The following is a 22,516-nucleotide window of genomic DNA, read 5'->3' on the forward strand; positions in this document are numbered from 1 at the left end:
GCCCTATCAACCTACATTCGCCTCTAGAGCGATATCTAGCGCAGCACGTTGAAGCTGTTCCTTCAACACTTGTGCTGTACACATTGTAGCAGCAAGGTGGAGTTGCTCCTCCACAAACTTTGTGCTGCTTCATATTATGTTGGCATAGGTTACATCGTGTGTTTACCTTCTCATTATATAAGAGTCCTAAGATACAGGTGTCCCATTCGAACATGTCTTTGTACCCTATGTACACACAGTCCAAATTCAAATCCAACTGTAACCTACCTTGTACAAATATTCGACACAATTTTAACAAACTCCACCTTGACGAATATTCTTCACCACCTTGGATTCATCCATGCGTCGAACCTCCGTGTACATTGGACTTGAGATTATATCATGCTCAGGTCACTACGCTCTCCTGAATCCACCTGTTCTCAACCAAACACTTAATCTTTCACATTTACATATTTGCTTCATAAAGCTCTCAAGCTTCCTAATCATCAAATTGTTTTTCCTTAAACCATTAACAGGAATAACATGTATTCCTATCTCGAAACAGGCTTCACCCCGCTTTATAGATTACAGGTCCAAGTGCAGGAAAAGTAAAGATAACTGCTGGGGCAACAGCACAAACATGCCCTAAAAGAAAAGAGGAAAAAACCCACCAAGTGTCCGGTAGATCAGTGACTATGAGGCATAGGAAGAAGTTGTCCTGTCTCAGTCATCGCGTCCAACATGCCGCCAAGCCGGTCCCGGTCCCACTGTCTAGAGAGTGGGTGCCTGTGCTGCAGAAAGGCTAGAAATTTGAAAATAGAATCAGTGGCCCGCCGTAAGAAAACACACTCAACATGGTACATGGTACATATATGCATGAAACCCCTCATCCAACGTGGTAATACGAAATGGTATAATAAGCCTAATATATATCTAACGTCCACCAACTGTCATGTTCAGGAGATGCATCTTGGACCAGAGGTCCAGGATTCAGTGTGTGCACATTTTCTTTAACTAATAACAGTGGTAGTTTGCCAGTGATCTATTGAGTTGGGGGCATACAGATTCCTTGTGGTATGATTTCTTGATGGTGCACATTTTATTTGGGAATGTGCAGGTTGTCTCGCCAGAATTTACTTTTTGTGACAGTTCAAAGTTAACAATGGATGATTCCTTGCACATCGAGAAGCTTCTTCGTGCCAAGATGGATTTCAGTTTCATGTTTGTCTTTTCTCTCTAGTTCCACTAAACCATTTTTTTCGTTTATGTCACTGTAGATCTACTAGTTTCTCTCCTTACTGATATAAACTCTTACATGTAAACAGGTATGCTTCAAAAGAAAAAGACATATGGGCTCGATCGGTCGTTAAAGACCTGACAATAGAAGCTGGTTCCGGTCTTCTTGTTCTTGAGCCAGTAGATTTTTCCTGGAAATATACTTCAGTCAGTGAAAAGACAAACATAATATTGACATCTTCAGAAATATGCATCCATCTTTCTCTCGGTGTTGCTTCTCTCATGCTCAAACTGCAAAATCAGACCCTTGCAGCTTTGCAGTTTGGCAATATTAACCCACTGGTCTCTTGCACCAACTTTAAGCGAGTTTGGGCGTCACCAGAAGGTACTTGTGTTAGTTCATCTAGTTTTTGTTGCAAGACACATTAGTGTTTTTTTTGTTTCTTTTTGTTCAACTGGTTACACCCCCTGTTAATTTAATTGATCAGTCATATATTGTAGGTGATCTACCTGGTTACAATCTCACCTTCTGGAGGCCACAAGCTCCTTCGAATTATGTTATTTTGGGTGATTGTGTGTCCTCAAGGTAATTTTCCCTCTGAGAACTGCCACCTGGTGACATTATTTTTCTGTTGTGAAGTGTGCGCTGGGTATTAGTAGCACTGTACCAGCAACTTTGATAGTCATATCAGTCTGTGCGCTCAGTGACCCAGATAAACACTAGGATTGGCATGCGACTGAATGCAGCTACTTTCTAGAGTTCTTGCTTGTCCAACAATCGGCTATATCTGGATTGGTAGTACATCCAGAATCAGTGCCATTCAGATCATTCTTCCGCTGTGAAATGTAGGTCTAATGCAGAGTATCATGTCATTGGTCTGAAATAGAGCCACCGCACAGTCCGGCAGTGCATTCTTCGGCGCAAGAGCAGACAAGTCTGGTTGGTCCATAAGGTTTCGTTCGAGGCACAGGCGTCGATCGGCCAGTCTGGTTGGTCGGGCCAGATAGTCTTGTCGGTCCAGAAGGTCGAGGCCGACGTACAGGCACTCACGGGACTGTTCGGTAGTGCAAATTTTGCACTGCCCCTCCTCCTCTTCTTTGAATCTCTGCTCCTCGCTTGGGACTTGGCCTGCCTTCCTTTCTTCTCCATGGTGCATGCCTTCGTACCTAACCATGCATATCATTTCGGCTTGAGGTAGTAGCCATGTCTCATCCAAATGAATCGGGAGTTCAAGTAGGAGTGAAGTCACCTCGGTTTCAATGGCATGTTGTCATACCTGTGCATGTAGCTGCACCAGGCTTAGTTGTCATGGGCTGTGGCCCAATTGGTCTTGGGTGTGTGCTGGCGCTGGAGATGATAAAAGAATCAGCGACACCAGAAGGGAAGCATCAATCAGAACAGAACAGACCCACTTCTTCCTCGGCTCGCTCCTCCCCCTCGTGGCCAGACGAGTATATCTCGCCCCATGTATCCTCTCTTGCTCTTCTATCCTTGATCTATGCTTCTCCCATCCTTTAGTTATCTTCTTTGGATTATATCCCCTCAGTGATCCTAGGTTTGATGAATTTGATTCATACACCCGGGACACTTGTATCAACCTATTTGTGCTGTTCGGTATCAAATTGTTACGTCCTGACTCAGGGTTGTGACAAACGTGCGCGAGATCTTGTAACCGGTCCACTTGGAGCTTGAGGGCTTGATGTTGGATCCATGGCGGTACCCATGGGATGCTCCGCATCAAATTTCCATCTTGAAGTTATTCTTGTCATCGAGCTACTCCAGACTAGATTCCTGTGAGGGGGCTTCTTATGAACACATTGCTTCTTAGGATCACTTGCACTTGGCAACTTGAGCACATTAGCTAACTCTTTTTTTTTTTGAAGTGTATTAGTTCATGTTGGTCATCCAAGATAATGTCTTCAAAGATTGTCCTCAAGCTGAGTGTGGCAACGAATTGATGGATGAGTTAATCATTCCAGTCTTGTTGCATATGCTCATGAGGTGATAATTCCAACTATGTAGCAATCCACATGAAGTGAATTCCTCAATGGATTGGCACTACTAGCGCCCTTCATCTTCGTTAGTTCCGAGCCAAGTCTTATGCTCACCACAAGCTGGCCTAGCCCCTACCACATGACCTTTTGTAGTACGAGCGTGCCCTATCTGAAAGTTCTGGGCTTGTAGTAACTAATCACGCAATTTTGAAACCAAATATGGGCTTTGAAGTGAAGTTTTTGAAATTGGATAGATGGATTACTCATTGACCAGAGGAATTGAATGGAGGAGGTCAGTTTCCTTGCTCGCCCTAACTTGGCGGAGCAATTGTGACGGGGGCGACCGGTGGAGAAGAATGCCGGTTCCAGCGAGGATTCCAACGAGGCGATGGGCCAGAAAGGAGCATGGAGAGGGTCGAAATCTACGACAGGGGCGAAAGAGCTTGAGCAGTATGGGCATGAAGGAGTGAGGGATTAAACCCTAAACTAGTGTACGGGTAGCTAAATGAGTTTAGTTCACGCTATGTCTGGTAGCACCAAGTAACTTAAGTGCTGAAGTACCAGGCAAAGACTTGGCGAAAATTTCATTGAGTCGTTGGGCACTTCTAGGGCTGACGTCACCCAGTGAGATAGGAGTTTTAGATTCGAATTCCATGCTTTATCACATTCGTAATCCGGTAGTTCCTGATATGAGTTTTAGATTTGAATTTCCGTGCTTTATCAAATTCGTAATACGGTAGTTCCTGGTAGGAATGCTATGTACTCCTTCTGTAAAGAAATATAAGAGTGTTTAGAATAGTAGTTCTCAGTGCAACAAAGATATTCAATTTTTCAACTTCTTTTGGTAGTTCCGTGATAAATATTGCGAGTCGAGCTATCGGGGTATTAACTTGTGGATTAACCAAGATTAGTTAGGATTGGTTGCGACTGATTGTTAGCTAATGGTTGACTACAATGTGTTATAAATACTATACTAGACACTAATATAACAACACCTGCTGCCATACATGACCATTTACCCCTTGCAGCAAGTGGCCTTGGCCTTCATGTCCCCACGAAGCAATGGCTCCAACAACCTGAAAGACAAAGCGGCAAAGGAAGACAATGTTGACAAATAAAAAAAAATGAATTTCAGCATATCATCAGCGATGAATGAATACAAAACAATCGCATCACCCAAGTGCAACATTACAACATATAATTAATTAGAATAAATGCATCACACAAACGGCAACATTCCAACATATAATTAAGTGGTCTCAACTACCAGTTACAATTAGGTTCATAATAACAATGCCCATTGACCTACACCTTTTTTTTGTTAGTTCTATCCCTATTCTGTTTGGCAGAGAAGCTAAAGAAAAATGCATTAGTTCCTACTGTGTTCTAAGACATAAAAAATGTTGAGTATAAAAGATGCAATAGAATTTCAGTTCTGTGAGAAGTAATATGTACATTTTTTAGACAGTTCGCTGACCTGGTTGCTATCTTCCCCCTTTAATCTTTCATCTTTCTCCTGCTAATGCTAATATAATGTGTGACTTTGCCTTTTCAGGTCTGTGCCACCTTCTCAGGTTGTGGTTGCTTTAAGCAACACCTATGGCCGTGTGCGGAAACCTCTTGGCTTTAGGCTTGTACATACATTACCTGGATCTCTAGACTTAGCGGATTCCAAGAAGTCAAATGAGCAAAATGACTGTTCAATCTGGGTTCCTGTGCCGCCACGTGGATACTTAGCTCTAGGATGTGTGGTAAATAGTGGAAATCAGCCACCTTCCAATAATGTTGTGTACTGCCTTCGTTCTGATCTAGTGACTTCTGCAACATTTTCAGACTGCATACACACACTCTCGTCTGCTCCTGGGTAATGACACCATCATTCTTTGTTATTTGGCCTGCCATTGTGTTGTTTGATTGTTTCACCTCATGAAAAGAGTTTCTAGAACCTACCTAGAGTTTGAATGAAAACACCAACAGTGGTATCATGGATTCGCCTTTTATCCCTTTTCTGCAGAATACTTCCTGGATTTAGCATCTGGCGTGTGGACAATGTGATTGGCACATTCCATGCACACAGTTCTGCAAACCAACCCAGTAGAACAGAAGCTCTTGATTTGCATCATGTTCTGCTAAGGAATCCAAATTGCTATATCATTAAAGATCTGGCTGCAGATTCTCCTGTTCGGAGTGACCAGCCAACCGATCAATTAAGTAATCCTAAGAGTACTTCTGGGTGGGATGTTGTTAGAACTTTGTCAAGACCAAGTAGCTATTGCACGTCTACTCCACATTTTGAAAGAATATGGTGGGATAAAGGTGGCGACTCAAGGAGGCCATTTTCAATATGGCGGCCATTACCTCGTTTCGGCTTCGCTCCAGTTGGCGACTGTATAACTGAAGGGTAATGATTTCTTAATATAGATATATAGTTTTCAAATACTCCGTGCTTTCTCATACTTGTTCACATATTTCATGATTCTTTCAGGCTTGAACCACCTACTCTTGGCATTCTTTTCAAGTGTGACGACAAGATAGTTTCTGAAAAGCCTGTACGATTCATGAAAGTAGCACAAATTGACAAAAAGGGCATTGATGACGTATTCTTGTGGTATCCAGTGGCGCCTCCTGGATATGCTTCTCTTGGCTGTGTTGTGACAAAAACAGATGAGATGCCAAGCAAGGATTCCATTTGCTGCCCTAAGTTGGGTTTGGTGAATCAAGCAAATATCTCAGAGGACCCTATCTCAAGGTCTTCCAGCTCAAAGGGACCTAACTGCTGGAGCATCTGGAAAGTTGGAAATCAGGTTATCTGTTATGTTTGAACCAATTTCTTTATACATTATTAGCTCATGGTTGTATGAATCCAACACTCTGTGATGTTTTAGGGATGTACTTTCCTTGCACGGCCTGATCTGAAAAAACCATCAGCTCGATTGGCATACAGTATTGCAGATCATGCTAAGCCAAAGGCACCTGACAATGTTACTGCTGAGTTGAAGCTGGGATCTTTGTCAATCAGCATCCTAGACAGCTCGTGTGGAATGGTGCGTAGGCATGCTAAATTATGTTTCTTGAAATGGAAAGAAATTGTTGAAATATTTGTATTTTCTAGTTACATAATTTCTGAATATTTAGGTCACACCAATTTTCGACACTACAATCTCGAGTATAAATCTTGCGACACATGGGAGATTTGAGACAATTAATGTCGTGTTGATCTGTTCAATTGCTGCATCCACATTCAATAGACACTTGGAAGCATGGGAACCTTTGGTTGAGCCATTTGATGGAATATTCAAGTAAGTTATACTTCACTCTTTTCTTGTTTCCATCCACCTGACAAAATTCTACTGTTCTGTCAAATTCACTGTTTCTGCACTACATTATATTTGTTCAATCTTTATTTTAGGTTGGAAACATATGATACCAGTGAGCACCCTCCTTCCAAAGTTGGTAAGAGGATTCGTGTTTCTGCAACGAGTCCTCTAAATGTCAACCTGAGTTCTGCAAATCTTGATTTGCTTATCGAAACTTTAATTTCATGGCGAAGACAAATTGATCTTGAAAATAGATCATCAATCAGAAATGAGGTTTCATCTATCATTTCAACTACTTGACTATTGCTGCTTTTTGTAAACTTCCTGTAATGATTTATATTCTCTCTCCACCTGTTTTTCAGGATTCTTTGGAAAACTTAAAAATAGCTGACAATTTGTCCAGTTCTGCGTTGGATGAAGATGATTTCCAGAGGGTAGTTTTCGAGAACAAATTAGGATGTGATGTTTATCTTAAGAAACAAGAAGATACTGAAAACACCATTCAGCTATTACAGCATGACAATCAAATTTCACTGTTGATGCCGCCTGCGAGGTTTTCCGATAAGCTAAATGTATTGTCGAATTCTACGGAAGCAAGATATTATATTGTCATACAGATCTTTGAGTCCAAGGTCATACTTATACTTATGTTATGCTTTGCACAGGCAACTTCTCGGTATGGCACTCACAGTATGTTTTTTCTACATGACAGGGCTTGCCTATCGTAGATGATGGCAATGATCATAGCTACTTCTGTGCTCTGCGCTTGCTCATAGGAAGTCAGACTTCTGATCAGTACAAGGTATTCCCACAGAGTGCCAGGACAAGATGCGTAAACCCTGTGGAAACAGCTGAGTTACAGACACATCATGCTAAGTGGAATGAACATTTTATATTTGAAGTTCCAGAACAGGTAATTTTCCAGTAGTGGTTTCAGTGAAATTTATTTGATGATTCACCCTTTTAATGGAAATCTATGGTGGGACGAGCCCCACATTGCTTTAGAGAGCGACAGGTTGTTAATAGAGCAGTCCCTATAAGGGAGAGAGATATGCATGCATGCATAATCTTACACCTCGCGTTGACATCATCAACAATAATTGCTAAATTTGATTTATTGAAATGATTTATCTCACAAACTGTTAATCAGATTAGTGATATGTCTTCACTGGCGAGTTCGTGTTGACGAGGGCTTCAAAATAAGATCCTGTATTGGCATGTTTAGATGATTTTTTGTCGCCACCAGTTACCAGATTATAGTACGTGGTTACCATATTTAGCAACACACAGTTTCCACAATAATATGAATGGTCACCAGGCAATAATTTACATGTGTTATTAGGCATTCCATTCCTTTTGTACAGCTACAAAGTGAGTTTTTCAAATATTACAAGTATAAAATGATAATATTTCATAAAAGTAGTATAGTGCAAGTCTTACACTAATGGAGAATGGCATCCCATCATCTGATAACTAAGTGTATTTAAATCTGGTAAGTGAAACTAATCTGGTAACTACTGGTGAAAAAAAGTTGTCAAAACATATCGATATTGGATCTAGTCTCGAAGATCTCGCCACGGTGAAACCAACAGGGAAAGTGGATCATCAATCGGATTAATGGTTTGAGAAATAAAAGTTTTCTAGTGTAGTCCTCACATAAGACACCATGGGCACGTCCCCCCACATAGCACAGTCATTCTTTTTATGCCTGTCTTGTAGTACCGTGGCCAGATCATAGTGTAATAACTTCTCATAGCCTAGTTGGCCCGGTCGGACCTTATTATATCTCATTCGTGAAATATTTCGCACCTTCTTGTATGAGTGTATTAGTAGGATTGCATTAATTGTTATTTCATGGGCTTTGCAGGCATCAGCTAATTTAGAGATTGAGGTAACAAATTTGGCATCAAAGGCTGGCAAAGGTATATTAAAAACTGTATGGCATTTAGCAGCTTTCTCTTGATTTTTTGTTCATATTTCTTGTCAAATCCATTTATAAGATCATTATGTATTTCTTATTGGTTGTTTCTTAACAGCAAAATACTGATTCCATTTTTCTGACTTCCAATTTTTTCTTTGCCTCTTTCCTTCGGAACTACCCGTTTGCCTACTATCTGTTATATGTGAACTAAATCTTACACTTGCATGGGAAATTTGGATACTAGAGAGTAATGTTTAGGATTTGAATAACACCCTTCATTCATTTGTAAGGTGAAGTACTTGGTTCTTTGTCAATCCCTATTGGAAGGGGAACAACAACATTGAAACGAGCTGCTTCTATCAGAATCCTTCAGCAAGCTGCTGATGTCAAGCGAGTAATGACATGTCCTCTCACTGGGAAGGTAGTTATTTTGTTTTGTAGAACTTGCTGAGCTATTTTGACTGTGTTAAAAAAACTTTTTCTAATTTATATTAAATTTGCTCATCAGTTAGCATCCTTAATTACTTTTTTAATTTATATTACATCAACTTAAGCATATTTAACATTTTGTAGGCCACAGGACTCGATGAGGGAGACAGGAAAGGCTGTGGTGCTTTAGTACTTTCATGTTGTTACATAGAACGATCTACTCAAACAGACTTCCAGAGCTGGAAAGACAGCATAAGCAATGCAGAGACTGGTTTCTGGGTAGGGCTTACCCCAGATGGTCCATGGGAAAGTTTTACTGCAGTTTTACCACTGTCAATCATCCCAAAATCACTTAATAGTAATCACTTTGCGTTTGAGATCACCATGAAAAATGGAAAGAAACATGCAACTTTGAGGTCCCTTGCTGTTATTGCTAATGATTCTGACATAAAACTTGAAGTTTCTGTATGTCCCATAAACAAGCTTAATAGCTCCATGATAAATGATAAATCAACCAGTTCCACCAACAACGTTGATGAAGTATTTGAAAACCAGTGGTACCAACCCACTTCAGGATGGACAAGTAACCATTCTAGTGATCATGGAATTGAGTTGGGGCAATGGAGTACTAAGGACTGCTCTTACTCATCTAAGGTAATTTCTTTTGGGCCTGTTGATCAAGGAAATCAATCTTTCCTTTATTTGAGGAAATAGACATTATATTTGGTTTTAGGTTATGCAAAAAATGACATATATTATAACAAAAGTTATTAGCTTCTAATCTAACAAAACTATGCAACTTATTATGAAGGCATTCTTTGAACCTCGTCTTCCACCTGATTGGAAGTGGACTTCACCGTGGAAAATCGAAAAATCTACTTCTGTAGATTGTGATGGATGGGCATATGCTGCTGATATTCAAAACTTAAACTGGCCGTCATCCTGGAGATCTTCTAAATCACCACATGACTATGTTAGACGAAGGCGTTGGGTACGTACGAGGCAGCTATTGCAAGAACAAAGTGTGGAAATAGCTAGGAATGTAGTTGCTATTGTGGATCCATATTCATCTACAGCGTTGCCTTGGACAGCCATGATCAAAGATATGGATTTGTGCTTGCAAGTTCGGCCTTTTTCTGTAAAATCAGACGAATCATACAATTGGAGTCAGGTTCTTTCACTAGGTTGTGACAGCCTACCTAAGCAGCAGCAGTCTTCACTTTCTAGGCAAAGCACCATGAAACAATCATCTGTTCCATCAAGGAATTCTGTTCTTAGGCTTGCTGACCTCGAGAAAAAAGATGTTCTTTCATACTGCTCCCCTCTTGTTGGTATCAAACAATATTTCTGGCTTAGTGTTGGAGTTGATGCTTCCATTGTTCATACGGACTTAAATATGCCTGTTTACGACTGGAAGTTCTCTTTCAATTCAATTCTTAGACTTGAAAATAAGCTTCCATATGAAGCTGAGTATTCTATTTGGGAGAAGTCAGCTGAAGGTAATATGGTTGAAAGGCAGCATGGTATTGTATCGTCAGGTGGAAGCGCATTCATTTATTCAGCAGATATTCGGAAATCCATTTATCTCACACTGTTTGTTCAAAATGACTGGATTTTAGAAAAGGTAATGCATTTGTGTCTGTGTAGAACATTTCCAAACCAAACTAATGGATCATGGTTCTTATGATAGTGAAGTTAAGAGATCTATAGCACATAGGTGTGATAAATCCGCTGGTTTCAGGAATACGCTTTGTACTATCCTGCTGTTCTCATCTCTTTTTCTTCTTACCAGACAGATCACTAATTTATGTGACCTGCCTTGCATGTATACTTACTTGAGAGATTAAAGTAATTTATCCATTTCTCATTCCTTTTAGGATGCTGAACTGATAATGGACTTGCTGTCCCTGGAACACGTTTCTTCTTTCTGGATGGTTCAGAAACGAACCCAGAGGTTTGAAGCTTTTATTCTTTCAGCTTTTCCTAGTAGAATTTCACGAACAGTAATTTGAGTACAACCGAGATGTAGTTTTTGCATTTCAGCTTTTCTTCAGATGGTGTCCAAACAAACAACCTATGTAGCCACAGTATTTTTTGCATTTTGTTTTTGGGAAATGCCGCATCACATTTGTTGCCATGTGTTACACAATTCTGTACAACTTGAATTTGAGCCCATTCATAACGTTTGGTTTACTGAAGCCCTCTACTCTCTGATTACATGATATTCATATCAATATATGCCACACCGGCTGGTTGTGAAGGTGCATTAGCTTGTATTGTTCTTTTAGGATCCATTTAAAATTCCCCATAACAGTTTGATCTAGCAATCTAGCATCCACTCTTGCGTTTTCTTGCATAAAAACTTATTTTCAGTATAGAAAAAACCTACATGATCTGGTCAAAATACTCCCTCCGCCCCGAATTACTTGTCGTAGAAATGGATGTATATAGAATTTAAAATACGTCTAGATACATCCATTTATGCGACAAGTAATTCCGGACGGAGGGAGTATGTGACCTGTTTCTTCTTTTGAAAGAAAAATAGGTGACCTTTTGGATTTAGTTTGTAGTCAATCACTTTCCTAACTACTCCCTCCGTCCCAAAATAAGTGACTCAACTTTGTACTACATCAGTAACATATATATTGCGTTCAAAATAGCTTATATTTATCAACAAATATCCAAACACCATATATTTTGAGTAAAAACAGTACATATTTATTGATAGGCGCGCTAGGTTGATAATACTTGACTGAGTGTTCTATATTTTTTTAATGTTAGCTATGATTATGGACCCAATTGTTTAGTATTTCTAAAGTTTTTCGCTTGTGTATCAAATTAGGAAATTGCGTGTTAGCGTTGAACATGATCTGGGAGCAAGTGATGCTGCACCAAAGACGATAAGATTATTTGTTCCATATTGGATAAAAAACAATTCTTCCATTCCACTAGCTTATCGTATTGTGGAAATTGAACAAGCAGTAAATGCAGATGCAGACTCACTGAGCAGACCGGACTCACTCAGTAGACCAGACTCATTGAGCAGAGTGGCTAAATCTTCAAAATTTTCCCTCAGATATTCTTCAAAATCCCTTGTCAGAAGAGGCAGTGTATCACAGAAAAGCACACAAATATTAGAAGTTATCGAAGATTGTGCTATGAACTATATAATGCTTTCACCACAGGATTATGTGAACAGCTCGACAAATACGCGCGAGTCTCGGGATAACACCTTCCGCCCGGCACAGGTTGCGATTTGTGTGGCTGTTGGAAGATGCAAACAGTACAGTATTGGAGTGTCCCTATTTGAGCTCGAGAACAAGGTTTACGATGCTATATTAACACATTTGATTATGCTTTTAAGCGCTACACTTTGCTGATTCAGTGCCATTTATCTGGTGCAGGAGAATGTCGATGTTAAAGCATTTGGTTCTGATGGATCATATTACTGGTTCTCAGTTCAACTGAAGATGGCTTCAGATAGGACTAAGGTTTGAATATTCATGTGTTATTTTCTGCATGTTGTAGTTCATTTATGTAAATTTGAGTCCGTGGTCATATACTGGCCTGTAGAATTTATCGGGTGCCAAGTTCACTTGCCATATTTTTAGTTCTGTTCTTCTGATTTATACTATTGCCATACGGAATTTGGAACTAGGAACAAAGACCATGCAGACACTCCCATGGTAAGTAATTGTCATAGTTGTCTCTCATTCATCTCTTCCCTTGCCTCGGGCAGCATTGGATAGTGATATGTAGTCAAAGAAGGTTTAGCTCAATATATCAGTAAATATATAAGTTGGAGACAATAAATTGATATCCTGATGCATGCTGGGACCATAAAAAAGTCAAGAACAGTTCTTTTAGTAGCTATGCTTTACAAATTCTCAAACAAAATGCGCTAGGACAAATGTTTCCATGGTGTTGCTAGCGAATTCGCCATCTGGTGTTCAGCCGGAGCTTTGGCGCTTCGGGAACTTTTTATATGGGTTACTTACCTCGGACAATAGGCTTGTCCTTGGTCTGAGTTTTGTTCGTATTGTTTTCTGTGTGGTGTGAGTTCTTAGTTTGTTCCTTAGGGGTGCGCCTTGAGGTGTGTTTGGGTTGAGGGAGTTTCTGCCCTCACCCTTGTACATATTTCTTTCTTCCTAAAGAAATAATACGCAGCTCGCCTGCGTGTTTGAGAAAAAAAAATCTCAAACAAAATCAGTATCCAAGGGTTTCTAGGATATAAAGCTCACTGTATTGGTAAGAATGTGTTCATATTTAACCGCAGAGTCTATTTATATCTGTTACAATTACACTTCATATCTTCACTCTTTAGCTATTTCTTTTACCCTTTTTAGATTATTTTTGTTGGTTTTGTTTACTGCCTTCGAACTGTGAACCTTGACTCAAGTTATTCTGTGTGAGATTGTTAGTACTTGTTTCTAATAGAATGTTATTGTGATATGGAATCAGCTGCCCCTTCTCTATGATGAAGTGCTACTGCTTACACAGAGCTTAACTCTGGATCATGTAGTTTAGGCTGGGAGACTTGTGCTGGTGCATGTTTTCTGATTCAGATACTATCATTATCAAGATACTTTCGTCCTGCATGGCAAGTGTATACTCCGGCCTGAAAACATGCTACTTGGATGACCTTTGCCTTCCATGACCAGTGTTTGAGCGTTACACATGCCTGCAGTATTGGCATTCCTGTTAATTATCCAATTTTATTTCTATGTTTTGTCAATTGTGCTTTAACATTAAAAGGAATCTTTTGAGGCAATGCTGTGTATGTATGCCACTGTATGCCTTTTCTTTTTCTCTTGAATAATATCTCACAGTATGATTTAAGTAAAGAATTCAGAAAAATGTTCTACTAATGCAGGTAGTGAATTTTCTTCCGCGTGCACTTTTTATTAATAGAACTGGGAGAAGTATTATTTTATCAGAGTATCATAGTGAGGTTGAGGAGCATTTACATCCAACTGATCCTCCAAAAGTGTTCCAATGGCGTTCAGAATTTGGAAACGAATTTTTAAAGGTTATTAACTTTGAACTGGTACCTTTTACATACTTCGTGCTAATGTTTAGTTTCTTAAGTTATTCGTTTTCTTTACCTTTCTCCATTTTGTATTCTTGCAGTTGCGGATGGAGGGATACAAATGGAGTACACCATTTAGCATTGATGCTAATGGAGTTATGTGTGTGCTCATGAATAGTGTTACAGGAAATGATCAAGTTTTTGTGAGGGTAAATGTTAGAAGTGGAACAAAAAGTTCACGTTATGAAGTTGTATTTCAACTTGCTTGCTGGTCCAGCCCGTACAGGTACAGCTACTTGTCATATTTACGTCAATATCTCTTACACTTGATAAACAAATTAAAAATCACGTACACAGGGTGGAGAATCGCTCCATGTTCTTGCCTGTACGATTTCGTCAAGTTGGTGGTGATGATTATGCTTGGCGTAGTCTACCTCCAAATTCATCAGCTTCCTTCTTCTGGGAGGATCTTGGCAGAAGGCGTTTGTTGGAGGTATTGGTAGATGGAACTGATGCTACGAGCTCTATGACATATGATATTGATGCCATCATGGATCACCAGCCACTGGCCACCTCAAGTGGTCTTAAGAAGGCCTTACGTATCACTGTTGTCAAGGAAGGCAAATTGCATGTTACACAAATTAGTGATTGGTTGCCAGAGAATAGAACTCGAGGACAGATAACTGAAAGACTATTATCACCAATCTTTCAGCCATCAGAGGTCGACTGTGGGCAGTCATCTCAAGATCTTGATAGTGAATTTCATGTTACTTTGGAACTAACAGAGCTGGGCATATCCATAATTGACCATATGCCTGAGGAAGTTCTTTACCTCTCAGTGCAGCAATTATTACTTGCTTACTCATCTGGAATGGGTTCTGGAATCAATAGGTATGATCTACTGTCGGCCTTTTGCTTTATTACTTTCTCACTACTATTTTTCTCGTTTTCTCACATTCCTCTATGATTAGATGTTTTAAGCACTCTTTCAATGGTAGGTTTAAAGTGCGAATGCACTGGATTCAAGTGGACAATCAATTGCCTTTTGTTTCAATGCCTGTCCTCTTTTGTCCTCAGAAGACGGACAATCAATCAGACCATGTGCTCAAGTTCTCTATGACGATGCAGACCAATAATTCTCTAGATTTTTGTGTTTATCCATATATTGGTGTGCAGGTGAGCTGATTTGTTTTAACATGGTTTATCAGGAAATGGTCTTTGGATTCCCACAACTATTTTAGTTATAATTTTACAGGCTTGTCATAGCTTGTACTATCTAGTATAGATTTAGTTTTTTTCCCCTGTAATCTTGACTGCTGCATTCTGGATAGTTATTGTGCTATACCCGAGTGATCATGTAGATATTATGATGTCCTCAATATTCTTTTCCAGTAACAGCTGTGTATGTTTTCAGGTTCCTGAGAATTGTGTGTTTTTTGTTAACATCCATGAACCGATTATTTGGCGCCTCCACGAGATGGTTCAACACCTAAAAATTGATAGGATATCTACCTCTCAGCCTTCAGCTGTTTCAATTGATCCTATTCTGAAAATAGGGTATGCAATTTGCCGCATCTTAATAGTTTTTCCTTTTTTTTCTTCCCTGCTGTTAATACTGAATCTTCTTTTATAGGCTTCTGAATATCTCTGAGGTCCGCTTTAGAGTATCAATGGCAATGTCCCCAACCCAAAGGCCAAGAGGAGTTCTTGGGTTCTGGTCATCCTTGATGACTGCATTGGGGAACATGGAACACATGCCGGTAGGGCAGCGTTTTAACTTTTTATCTGTATCTTCATCTTTCATGCAATACTCATAATTCATTAACTTTTCTCTAGTTCTACAAACTGGCAACGTTTATGCTTCTGTAGTTAATTATTTTCTATTGCTAATCTTTTTTCTTAAATGTATAAGGTTCGTATAGCTCAAAGGTACCGTGAGGAGTTGTGCATGCGACAAAGTGCACTAATGAACTCTGCTATATCTAACATCCAAAAAGATCTTCTTAGCCAACCTCTTCAACTACTTTCTGGTGTTGATATTCTTGGCAATGCCAGTAGTGCTTTGAGTAACATGAGCAAGGGTATAGCAGCACTGTCCATGGACAAGAAATTCATTCAGGGCCGGATGAGACAGGTACATCAATGATTGTTCCTATGTTCATATGCGTGTGACAAAACTGGTGCGAGTTGTACCTAAAACAAATTGCAATGCTGCTGCTGTGTTTTCTCCAGGATAGCAAAGGCGTCGAAGATTTTGGTGATGTCATACGAGATGGAGGTGGGGCTCTCGCGAAGGGAATCTTCAGAGGTGTCACGGGCATATTGACAAAGCCCATCGAGGGTGCAAAATCTTCTGGTGTTGAGGGCTTTGTACAGGGAGTTGGAAAAGGCTTAATTGGTGCAGCTGCTCAGCCAGTGAGTGGAGTTCTTGATCTTCTGTCGAAAACCACTGAAGGTGCAAATGCTGTAAAATTGAAAATATCATCAGCTATAATGGCTGAGGAGCAGTTGCTGCGTAGACGTCTCCCCCGAGCAATTGGTGGTGATAGCTTGATCTATCCTTATGACGAGTATAAAGCAGCTGGCCAGGTAATTAGTTGTCTCTCTATACAGGCCTTGATGTATTTGAATAGCATTTTCTGAATGATATATTTTCCTTTTTTTTTGTTTGTGTGTGTGTGTGTGGGATTATGAAGGCTGTCTTGCAGTTAGCTGAATCTGGTACGTTTCTTGGCCAAGTTGACCTTTTTAAAGTGCGAGGAAAGTTTGCATCTACTGATGCTTATGAGGACCATTTCATACTTCCCAAGGGGAAAATTCTCTTAGTTACGCACAGAAGAGTATCGTTACTTCAGGTGAGACGGGTTTACACTCCAGTTACACTATGTTTAACAATTATTCAGTCAAAATCATTATATGCTTGGTTTCAGGTACCGATGATGACCCAGAGAAAGTTCAATCCTGCAAAGGATCTATGCTCGGTAATCTGGGATGTATTATGGGATGATCTTGTCACATTGGAGACTACTCATGGGAAAAAAGATGCTCCTGGATCCTTGCCTTCAAAGCTTATTTTGTATTTGAAGGCTAAGCCTGCGAATTCGAGGGAAGCTGTTCATTTGATCAAGTGTAATCGTGGTTCTGATCAAGCGACTATCATTTACTCATCAATTGATAAAGTCTATAGAACCTATGGCCCAAATGCAATCAAGGTACACAAAATCTTAAATACAAATGACATGTACATGTAATCACACAGCATGCCTAGTTCCTGACTAAATAGAAAATGGTTAAACTTCATGTTAGTACCAAACTTTCTGTGGAGTGTGCTTAACATTGCCCGATTTAATTTAGTTAAATTTGGACCAAAGCTGAACGATTTCTGTCAAGCTTCTTTAGGAATTACTGAGATGGAAGGTACCAAAGCCATATGCCCCTCGCAATACCAACCGTCACACTGTTCAAGATTTATCATTTGCATAGATGATATTGATCATGCAAAAGGTCAAGAAACATTATATACACTTGTGATGTTCCAGATGGGCTGCGTTTGAGTACCCATACCTGCTAAAGGAAAGGTATTGACACTTAACTGCTCTTGTGTTGCACACCATCATTTGAGTAAAATCAAGCTTGTTTGAGTAAAATTTGGATTGCTAAATGATTAATCGACCTTGTAGCCCCGTTGTTTCTCTATCATGAGCTTTGAGTGTTATAATTTTAAAACTGGAGCTAAAAGGCATATTCAGCTTGAGTTCTGAAAACTTCTTCCCTGACTACTGGTATAAGTGGATCTTGCTAGAGTTATATTATGTTCCATGTATAGCCTGTATAGTTCCCCGTAGTATGAGGGGTTTCCTGCATATTTACCACCTGTACATGTATATGTCCTGGGGGTATATAGTCTTTGGCCATTGCCCCCTGGAAATACAGGTTGCTATTTCCCTAACAGATCTATCATATGGTATATATGTGCTTGCAAGCACTGAGAAATCATAGAAGTTTTAGTCTTAAATATACTACTCCCTCCGATCCGTATTAATTGTCGCAGCTTTAGTCCAACTTGGGAGTATCTCCTTATTTCCTTTTCTTCTTCTTGTGGTGTAATGTTAATCCAGACGACTATAATTCTTTGTCTGGTATCATCTTCCTGACAGCACTGCCACATAATTAAGTTTGAAGGCTCCTCAAAATCTAGAATGTAGCTGTGACATTTTTTCTTTGAGGAATCGTTTGTTGGCATCAGATAATGTAGTATGATTCATATTGAGCTTATGTTTTGCAGGTATTAGTTGGCTTGCAGCCCGCGTAGTTGCTAATGGATTGAAGTCGCTAAAGTAAAATAAGATATCATTTGTTGCTCGATTTAAGTGGTGATTTCCTTCCACAGTTACGGCTCTTACCTACAGGTGGGTACTACTGGCAAAGGAGAACCTGTCCACTCCGGCTAGAAAAACGGAAAGCCTTTTTCTTACTAGTTTGATTTCTACTCCATTGGATGCTCGAGGCTCAAGAAGAAAAATGGAAAAAACAACTTGTTTAGAGGTATATGTTAGGATATCAGGATAGCTGGTGGTGGCTCTCATTGATTACATGTACATAGCCTTTTTGTGATGTGAAGCCAGAGCATTTTTTTAAAGCAGAACTAGATGACCCTTTACGCACTTTGCGCAAAAATCAGTTGTAGCCGCGAAGACAAGTAACATATAACCTATGAACAGTTATGTTTTACGAATGCCCATTGAGGTGTCTGGTTCCCTACATGACTATGAATAAGCAACAAAGAAGCCGAGCAAACTATATGTAATAAATTTCAACTAGCATAATTTATATGAAATAAATTTTAACAGACATAGTTTATTTAAAAGGAAAGCAAACCTTACAATGAATTTCTTAGCAAACCCGAACGCACCATACATGAAATATGGTTCATTCATTTTGCTGGTGCATGTGATGTAGGGTGGAACCCTAGATGGCCGATCTTTCATGAAAGGAGCGGATCCCTACGAAGAACGTGATGAACACGAGGGGAAACACGAGGAACACGAGAGAAATCACTCAACCAACAAGAATAGATCACACATGCGCTAGATCGATGAACACAAAGGTAAGATACAAGATCCAAAGTCAACAACGGATGATACAAACGGTAACCGGTTCTTCTACGTGAGGAGGTCTTGAATCCACGAGGGGATCTTCCCGTGAGGGGTCTTGAATCCAAGGTGGATCTTCTTCGTAGAGGGGCCGCAGTCTCTCTCGTGGAGTAGATCCGATATGGATGAGCAAAGCTCTATCTCTAAATGAGCTAATCCTTTGCTAACCCTAACTAGGAGGAGGGGGAGGAGTATATATAGTCCAAGTCACGAAGGGGTAAGTGAGGAGGGGATACATGGGCCTCTGGCCCGTCTCTGCACGCAGGCAGGCGCCGGATGTCCGGGCTGGGGGCCGGATGTCCGGGGCTTCGCGAGTCGCCGGATGTCCGGGCTCGGGTCGGATGTCCGGGCTGAAGTGGCCAAACTTCGGGTGCGTTCTGTCGTCGATGCCGGATTTCCGGGGGAAGGGCCGGATGTCCGGGGCTGGCGCCGGATGTCCTGCCGCTGATGGTACTTGGCGGCTGGGCGGCTGCTATGGGTGAGGTTCCAGGGGCCGGATGTCCGGGGTCCTGGCCGGATGTCCGGGTCCTGGGAGCTGGCTCCGTCTTCTTCTTCTTCCATCGTCGCTTCCATGCTTCTCTCGCGGATGGTGTAGTTGTTCCTTGGCGCTTGCACTCCTCCTCGTCGTCCGTAGTGTTCCGACAATACCTATGCATGCATACGAGTGGAGTGTCAAGTAGTATACCATCCTCGAAGGTGTCAAGTGAGCACGTGTAAAGGAGATGATTCACCTTTGTGTATGTGAAGTAGATGTCGCACGTGTCACTCGCCGAATGGACTCTTGACATGGTGATGTCCATAGGATGCTCCGCATCATCTCCCCTCCCTTGGAAAAGATCCGACCTCGGATCGAAAACCAAATCACCATGGAAAAGAGATGGCTTCGCCGTGTAGAAGTGGACGTTCACCAAGTACTTGTCATCTTGAAGCTCGAAATGGGCACTCTCCAATGTCGCACCGTCTTGTGATTCCTTCAAAAGGAGTAAGGAAAAACAAATGTGGTTAGCGTTAGTGCAAAACCAAGCATTCAAGAGGTGATTCACCAAACAAGTGTCGTCATCATGCAAAGCATGTGGCGTGACAAAGGATTGAGACATGGCATGTAAGTATATCAATCGAGCACAAGCAAAGGTATCATGGGGACAAGCATGTAAATTGAAGGTAGAGATGCAAATATGTGTGTTAAGAGAATAAGCATCTACCTCAGGTGCATAGCAAGCATGGGCAAAGCAATGAAAGGTCTATGGTAGGCATAGGAATCATTCACGACACCTAAGAAGATGAGATGTCTAAACACATGAGTTAAGTGCAAGACAATCCAAGCATAATGTGCATAGGGTGTAGTGAACATAGTGTGGCACTCAACACAATAGAAAGAGCAATTGTTCATCATGTGTGAGCCAATCAAGTCAATCATGTGACAAGCAATGGGACATGGCATATGTGAAGGGATGGCATTGTTGCAACCAAACATATGAGAGGAGCAAGTAATCCAAGAATTGGATGCAACACACAAGGCATATATATCATGATGCATGGGACGGTGAAAATGACAAGTCGAAGCAAGATCTCTATCAAGTGTGCAATCAAGTGGTCCAAGATGAACAATAAGTCTCATGGTGCAAGCAACACAAGTAGTATGATCCGCAATATCCATGCTCAAGAAAGATATCACCTTGATGGCGTGTCCTTGTGCATTCTTCACAATGCCGAAGTGGTAGGAAAGGTGGCGTAGAAACGAGTCGTGGTCGAATGTATGAGGCTCGCTCTCAAGAGCTCGGATGGTCAACTCACGTGAAGCGGAAGTCGACACAAAGTCCAAGTATCCTACACATGCACACAACAAAACAAAGAACGTCTGCGCATGGTAGATAAACACATCATCCATCATGATGGTTCTCTTCTCTTGCACATAACCATTAGAAGCACAAGTGCACGAATAATATGATGCAACAATGGCAATATTCATGGCACTAGGTATATGGTGCAAAGAGGTAAGACAAGCAGGCTTCACAAGAAATATGTCGAAATCTCCAAATATGTGTGAGAATGCTATGGGGGCAAACTCATAAGCAAGACTAATAGCATTGTTGCACTCAATACATGTCAAATCATCTATCATGATAGAGGCAACATATGGAGAGATATGACAAGAAGCAATAACAATCATGTGCAAAGCATGTAGATAGTTGTCATCAACCGCATGAAGTGAGCAAGTATAAATCATTGGTGATGCAACAAGGCAAGCAATAATAATCAAGTCGTGCAAACTAGTGGAGCGAAGATGCAACACACTAGAGGAAATCATGGCAATCATGTCATATGAGCAAAGAATAGGCATAGGCAATGTACATGACATATCGCAAGCACGAACACAAATCAAGATCATAGTATCATCATAGGCATGGGTCACAAAGCAAACATGGCAATAACAAGCACTATCTCCACCAAGCTTGCAAATACACATACAAGTATGAGAATCAATCATCATGTGTAAAGCAAAGCATGGGTCACAAATGCATGGCAAAAGCATAGGAATAAGCATATCATGCAAAGTGAACATGGCAAGATGGGCATATGATATGTAATGGACAATAACCCATAACCATGTGAGGGTCATGTAGAAGAAATGCGCGAAGTTTTTGCGCGAAGTGAGAGGTGGGAAAGGCAATCCATGGTATCCCAAGTCATCATTGCTCTCTAGAGCTCGTTTTGTCAACTCATGGGATTGTGAGGTTGACAAGTATTCATGGGTACCTACACAACAAATACACAAACGAAAGAAATTATGTGTGTGGTAAATGTACACATCATCCATCATGATGTGTATGTGCACGTGTGAGTTAGCACAAGATAAGCAATGCTCGAAGAAATTTGATGCATGGTATAAGAACATGTCATCCATCATGAAAGAATAGTTGTTATGTATAACACGATGGGGATGCAAATTGAGCATACAATTATATGACACATCAATAGCATGTTTATTCATGGGGAGCATATTGTGCACACAAGTATTGGGATCATGCAATTGATGGGATGGATCAAAATCTCCTAAAATGTATGAGGAAACTATGGGGGTCTCCTCATGAGCAATATTGGAAACATCATATGAAGAAAATGGACAACATCCAAAACAATGCATATCCGATGGTAGGTGGTCATGGCATGGCATATGAGATAAATGATGCAAAGGGAGCATGTCAATATCATCACAAGAAAAACAAATGCCAATAACCATGGGCTTGTCATCTATGCCATATGTGCAAATTGGGTTAATTTTAATGGCATATGCATAGTCACTACAAAGAGATTGCAAATATGACATATGATTGATCTCATGCATAGCATATGACAAGTCAAGCGGATTGTCAAACATGATGTGACCTAAAGAATTGTCACAAGAAATCCTATGTAACATGGCATCACAACTAATAGACTCCACATGGCAATCATC

At 40.5% G+C, this 22,516-nt stretch overlaps 1 protein-coding gene across 1 annotated transcript in view; it reads left to right on the forward strand.

Moving 5' to 3' along the window:
- Positions 1-18,645, forward strand: part of LOC109750884 (uncharacterized) — a 70,412-nt gene extending 51,767 nt beyond the window's left edge. The window contains exons 36-65 of the mRNA XM_020309810.4: positions 1,097-1,200; positions 1,305-1,600; positions 1,717-1,801; positions 4,766-5,074; positions 5,225-5,611; positions 5,696-6,014; positions 6,096-6,254; positions 6,346-6,509; positions 6,620-6,800; positions 6,890-7,159; positions 7,240-7,440; positions 8,395-8,449; positions 8,739-8,869; positions 9,022-9,531; positions 9,689-10,501; positions 10,755-10,831; positions 11,720-12,200; positions 12,282-12,368; positions 13,751-13,906; positions 14,008-14,192; positions 14,264-14,797; positions 14,905-15,082; positions 15,321-15,463; positions 15,540-15,666; positions 15,819-16,040; positions 16,139-16,495; positions 16,603-16,761; positions 16,837-17,118; positions 17,306-17,484; positions 18,192-18,645. Of these exons, the coding sequence (XP_020165399.1) occupies positions 1,097-1,200; positions 1,305-1,600; positions 1,717-1,801; positions 4,766-5,074; positions 5,225-5,611; positions 5,696-6,014; positions 6,096-6,254; positions 6,346-6,509; positions 6,620-6,800; positions 6,890-7,159; positions 7,240-7,440; positions 8,395-8,449; positions 8,739-8,869; positions 9,022-9,531; positions 9,689-10,501; positions 10,755-10,831; positions 11,720-12,200; positions 12,282-12,368; positions 13,751-13,906; positions 14,008-14,192; positions 14,264-14,797; positions 14,905-15,082; positions 15,321-15,463; positions 15,540-15,666; positions 15,819-16,040; positions 16,139-16,495; positions 16,603-16,761; positions 16,837-17,118; positions 17,306-17,389 (7,056 nt within the window). The 3' untranslated portion in view covers positions 17,390-17,484; positions 18,192-18,645. The remainder of the gene's footprint in view (positions 1-1,096; positions 1,201-1,304; positions 1,601-1,716; positions 1,802-4,765; positions 5,075-5,224; positions 5,612-5,695; positions 6,015-6,095; positions 6,255-6,345; positions 6,510-6,619; positions 6,801-6,889; positions 7,160-7,239; positions 7,441-8,394; positions 8,450-8,738; positions 8,870-9,021; positions 9,532-9,688; positions 10,502-10,754; positions 10,832-11,719; positions 12,201-12,281; positions 12,369-13,750; positions 13,907-14,007; positions 14,193-14,263; positions 14,798-14,904; positions 15,083-15,320; positions 15,464-15,539; positions 15,667-15,818; positions 16,041-16,138; positions 16,496-16,602; positions 16,762-16,836; positions 17,119-17,305; positions 17,485-18,191) is intronic.
- The last annotated feature ends 3,871 nt before the right edge of the window (positions 18,646-22,516 follow it).

Source organism: Aegilops tauschii, chromosome 6 (assembly GCF_002575655.3).
Source record: "Aegilops tauschii subsp. strangulata cultivar AL8/78 chromosome 6, Aet v6.0, whole genome shotgun sequence".
Lineage (NCBI taxonomy): Eukaryota > Viridiplantae > Streptophyta > Magnoliopsida > Poales > Poaceae > Aegilops > Aegilops tauschii.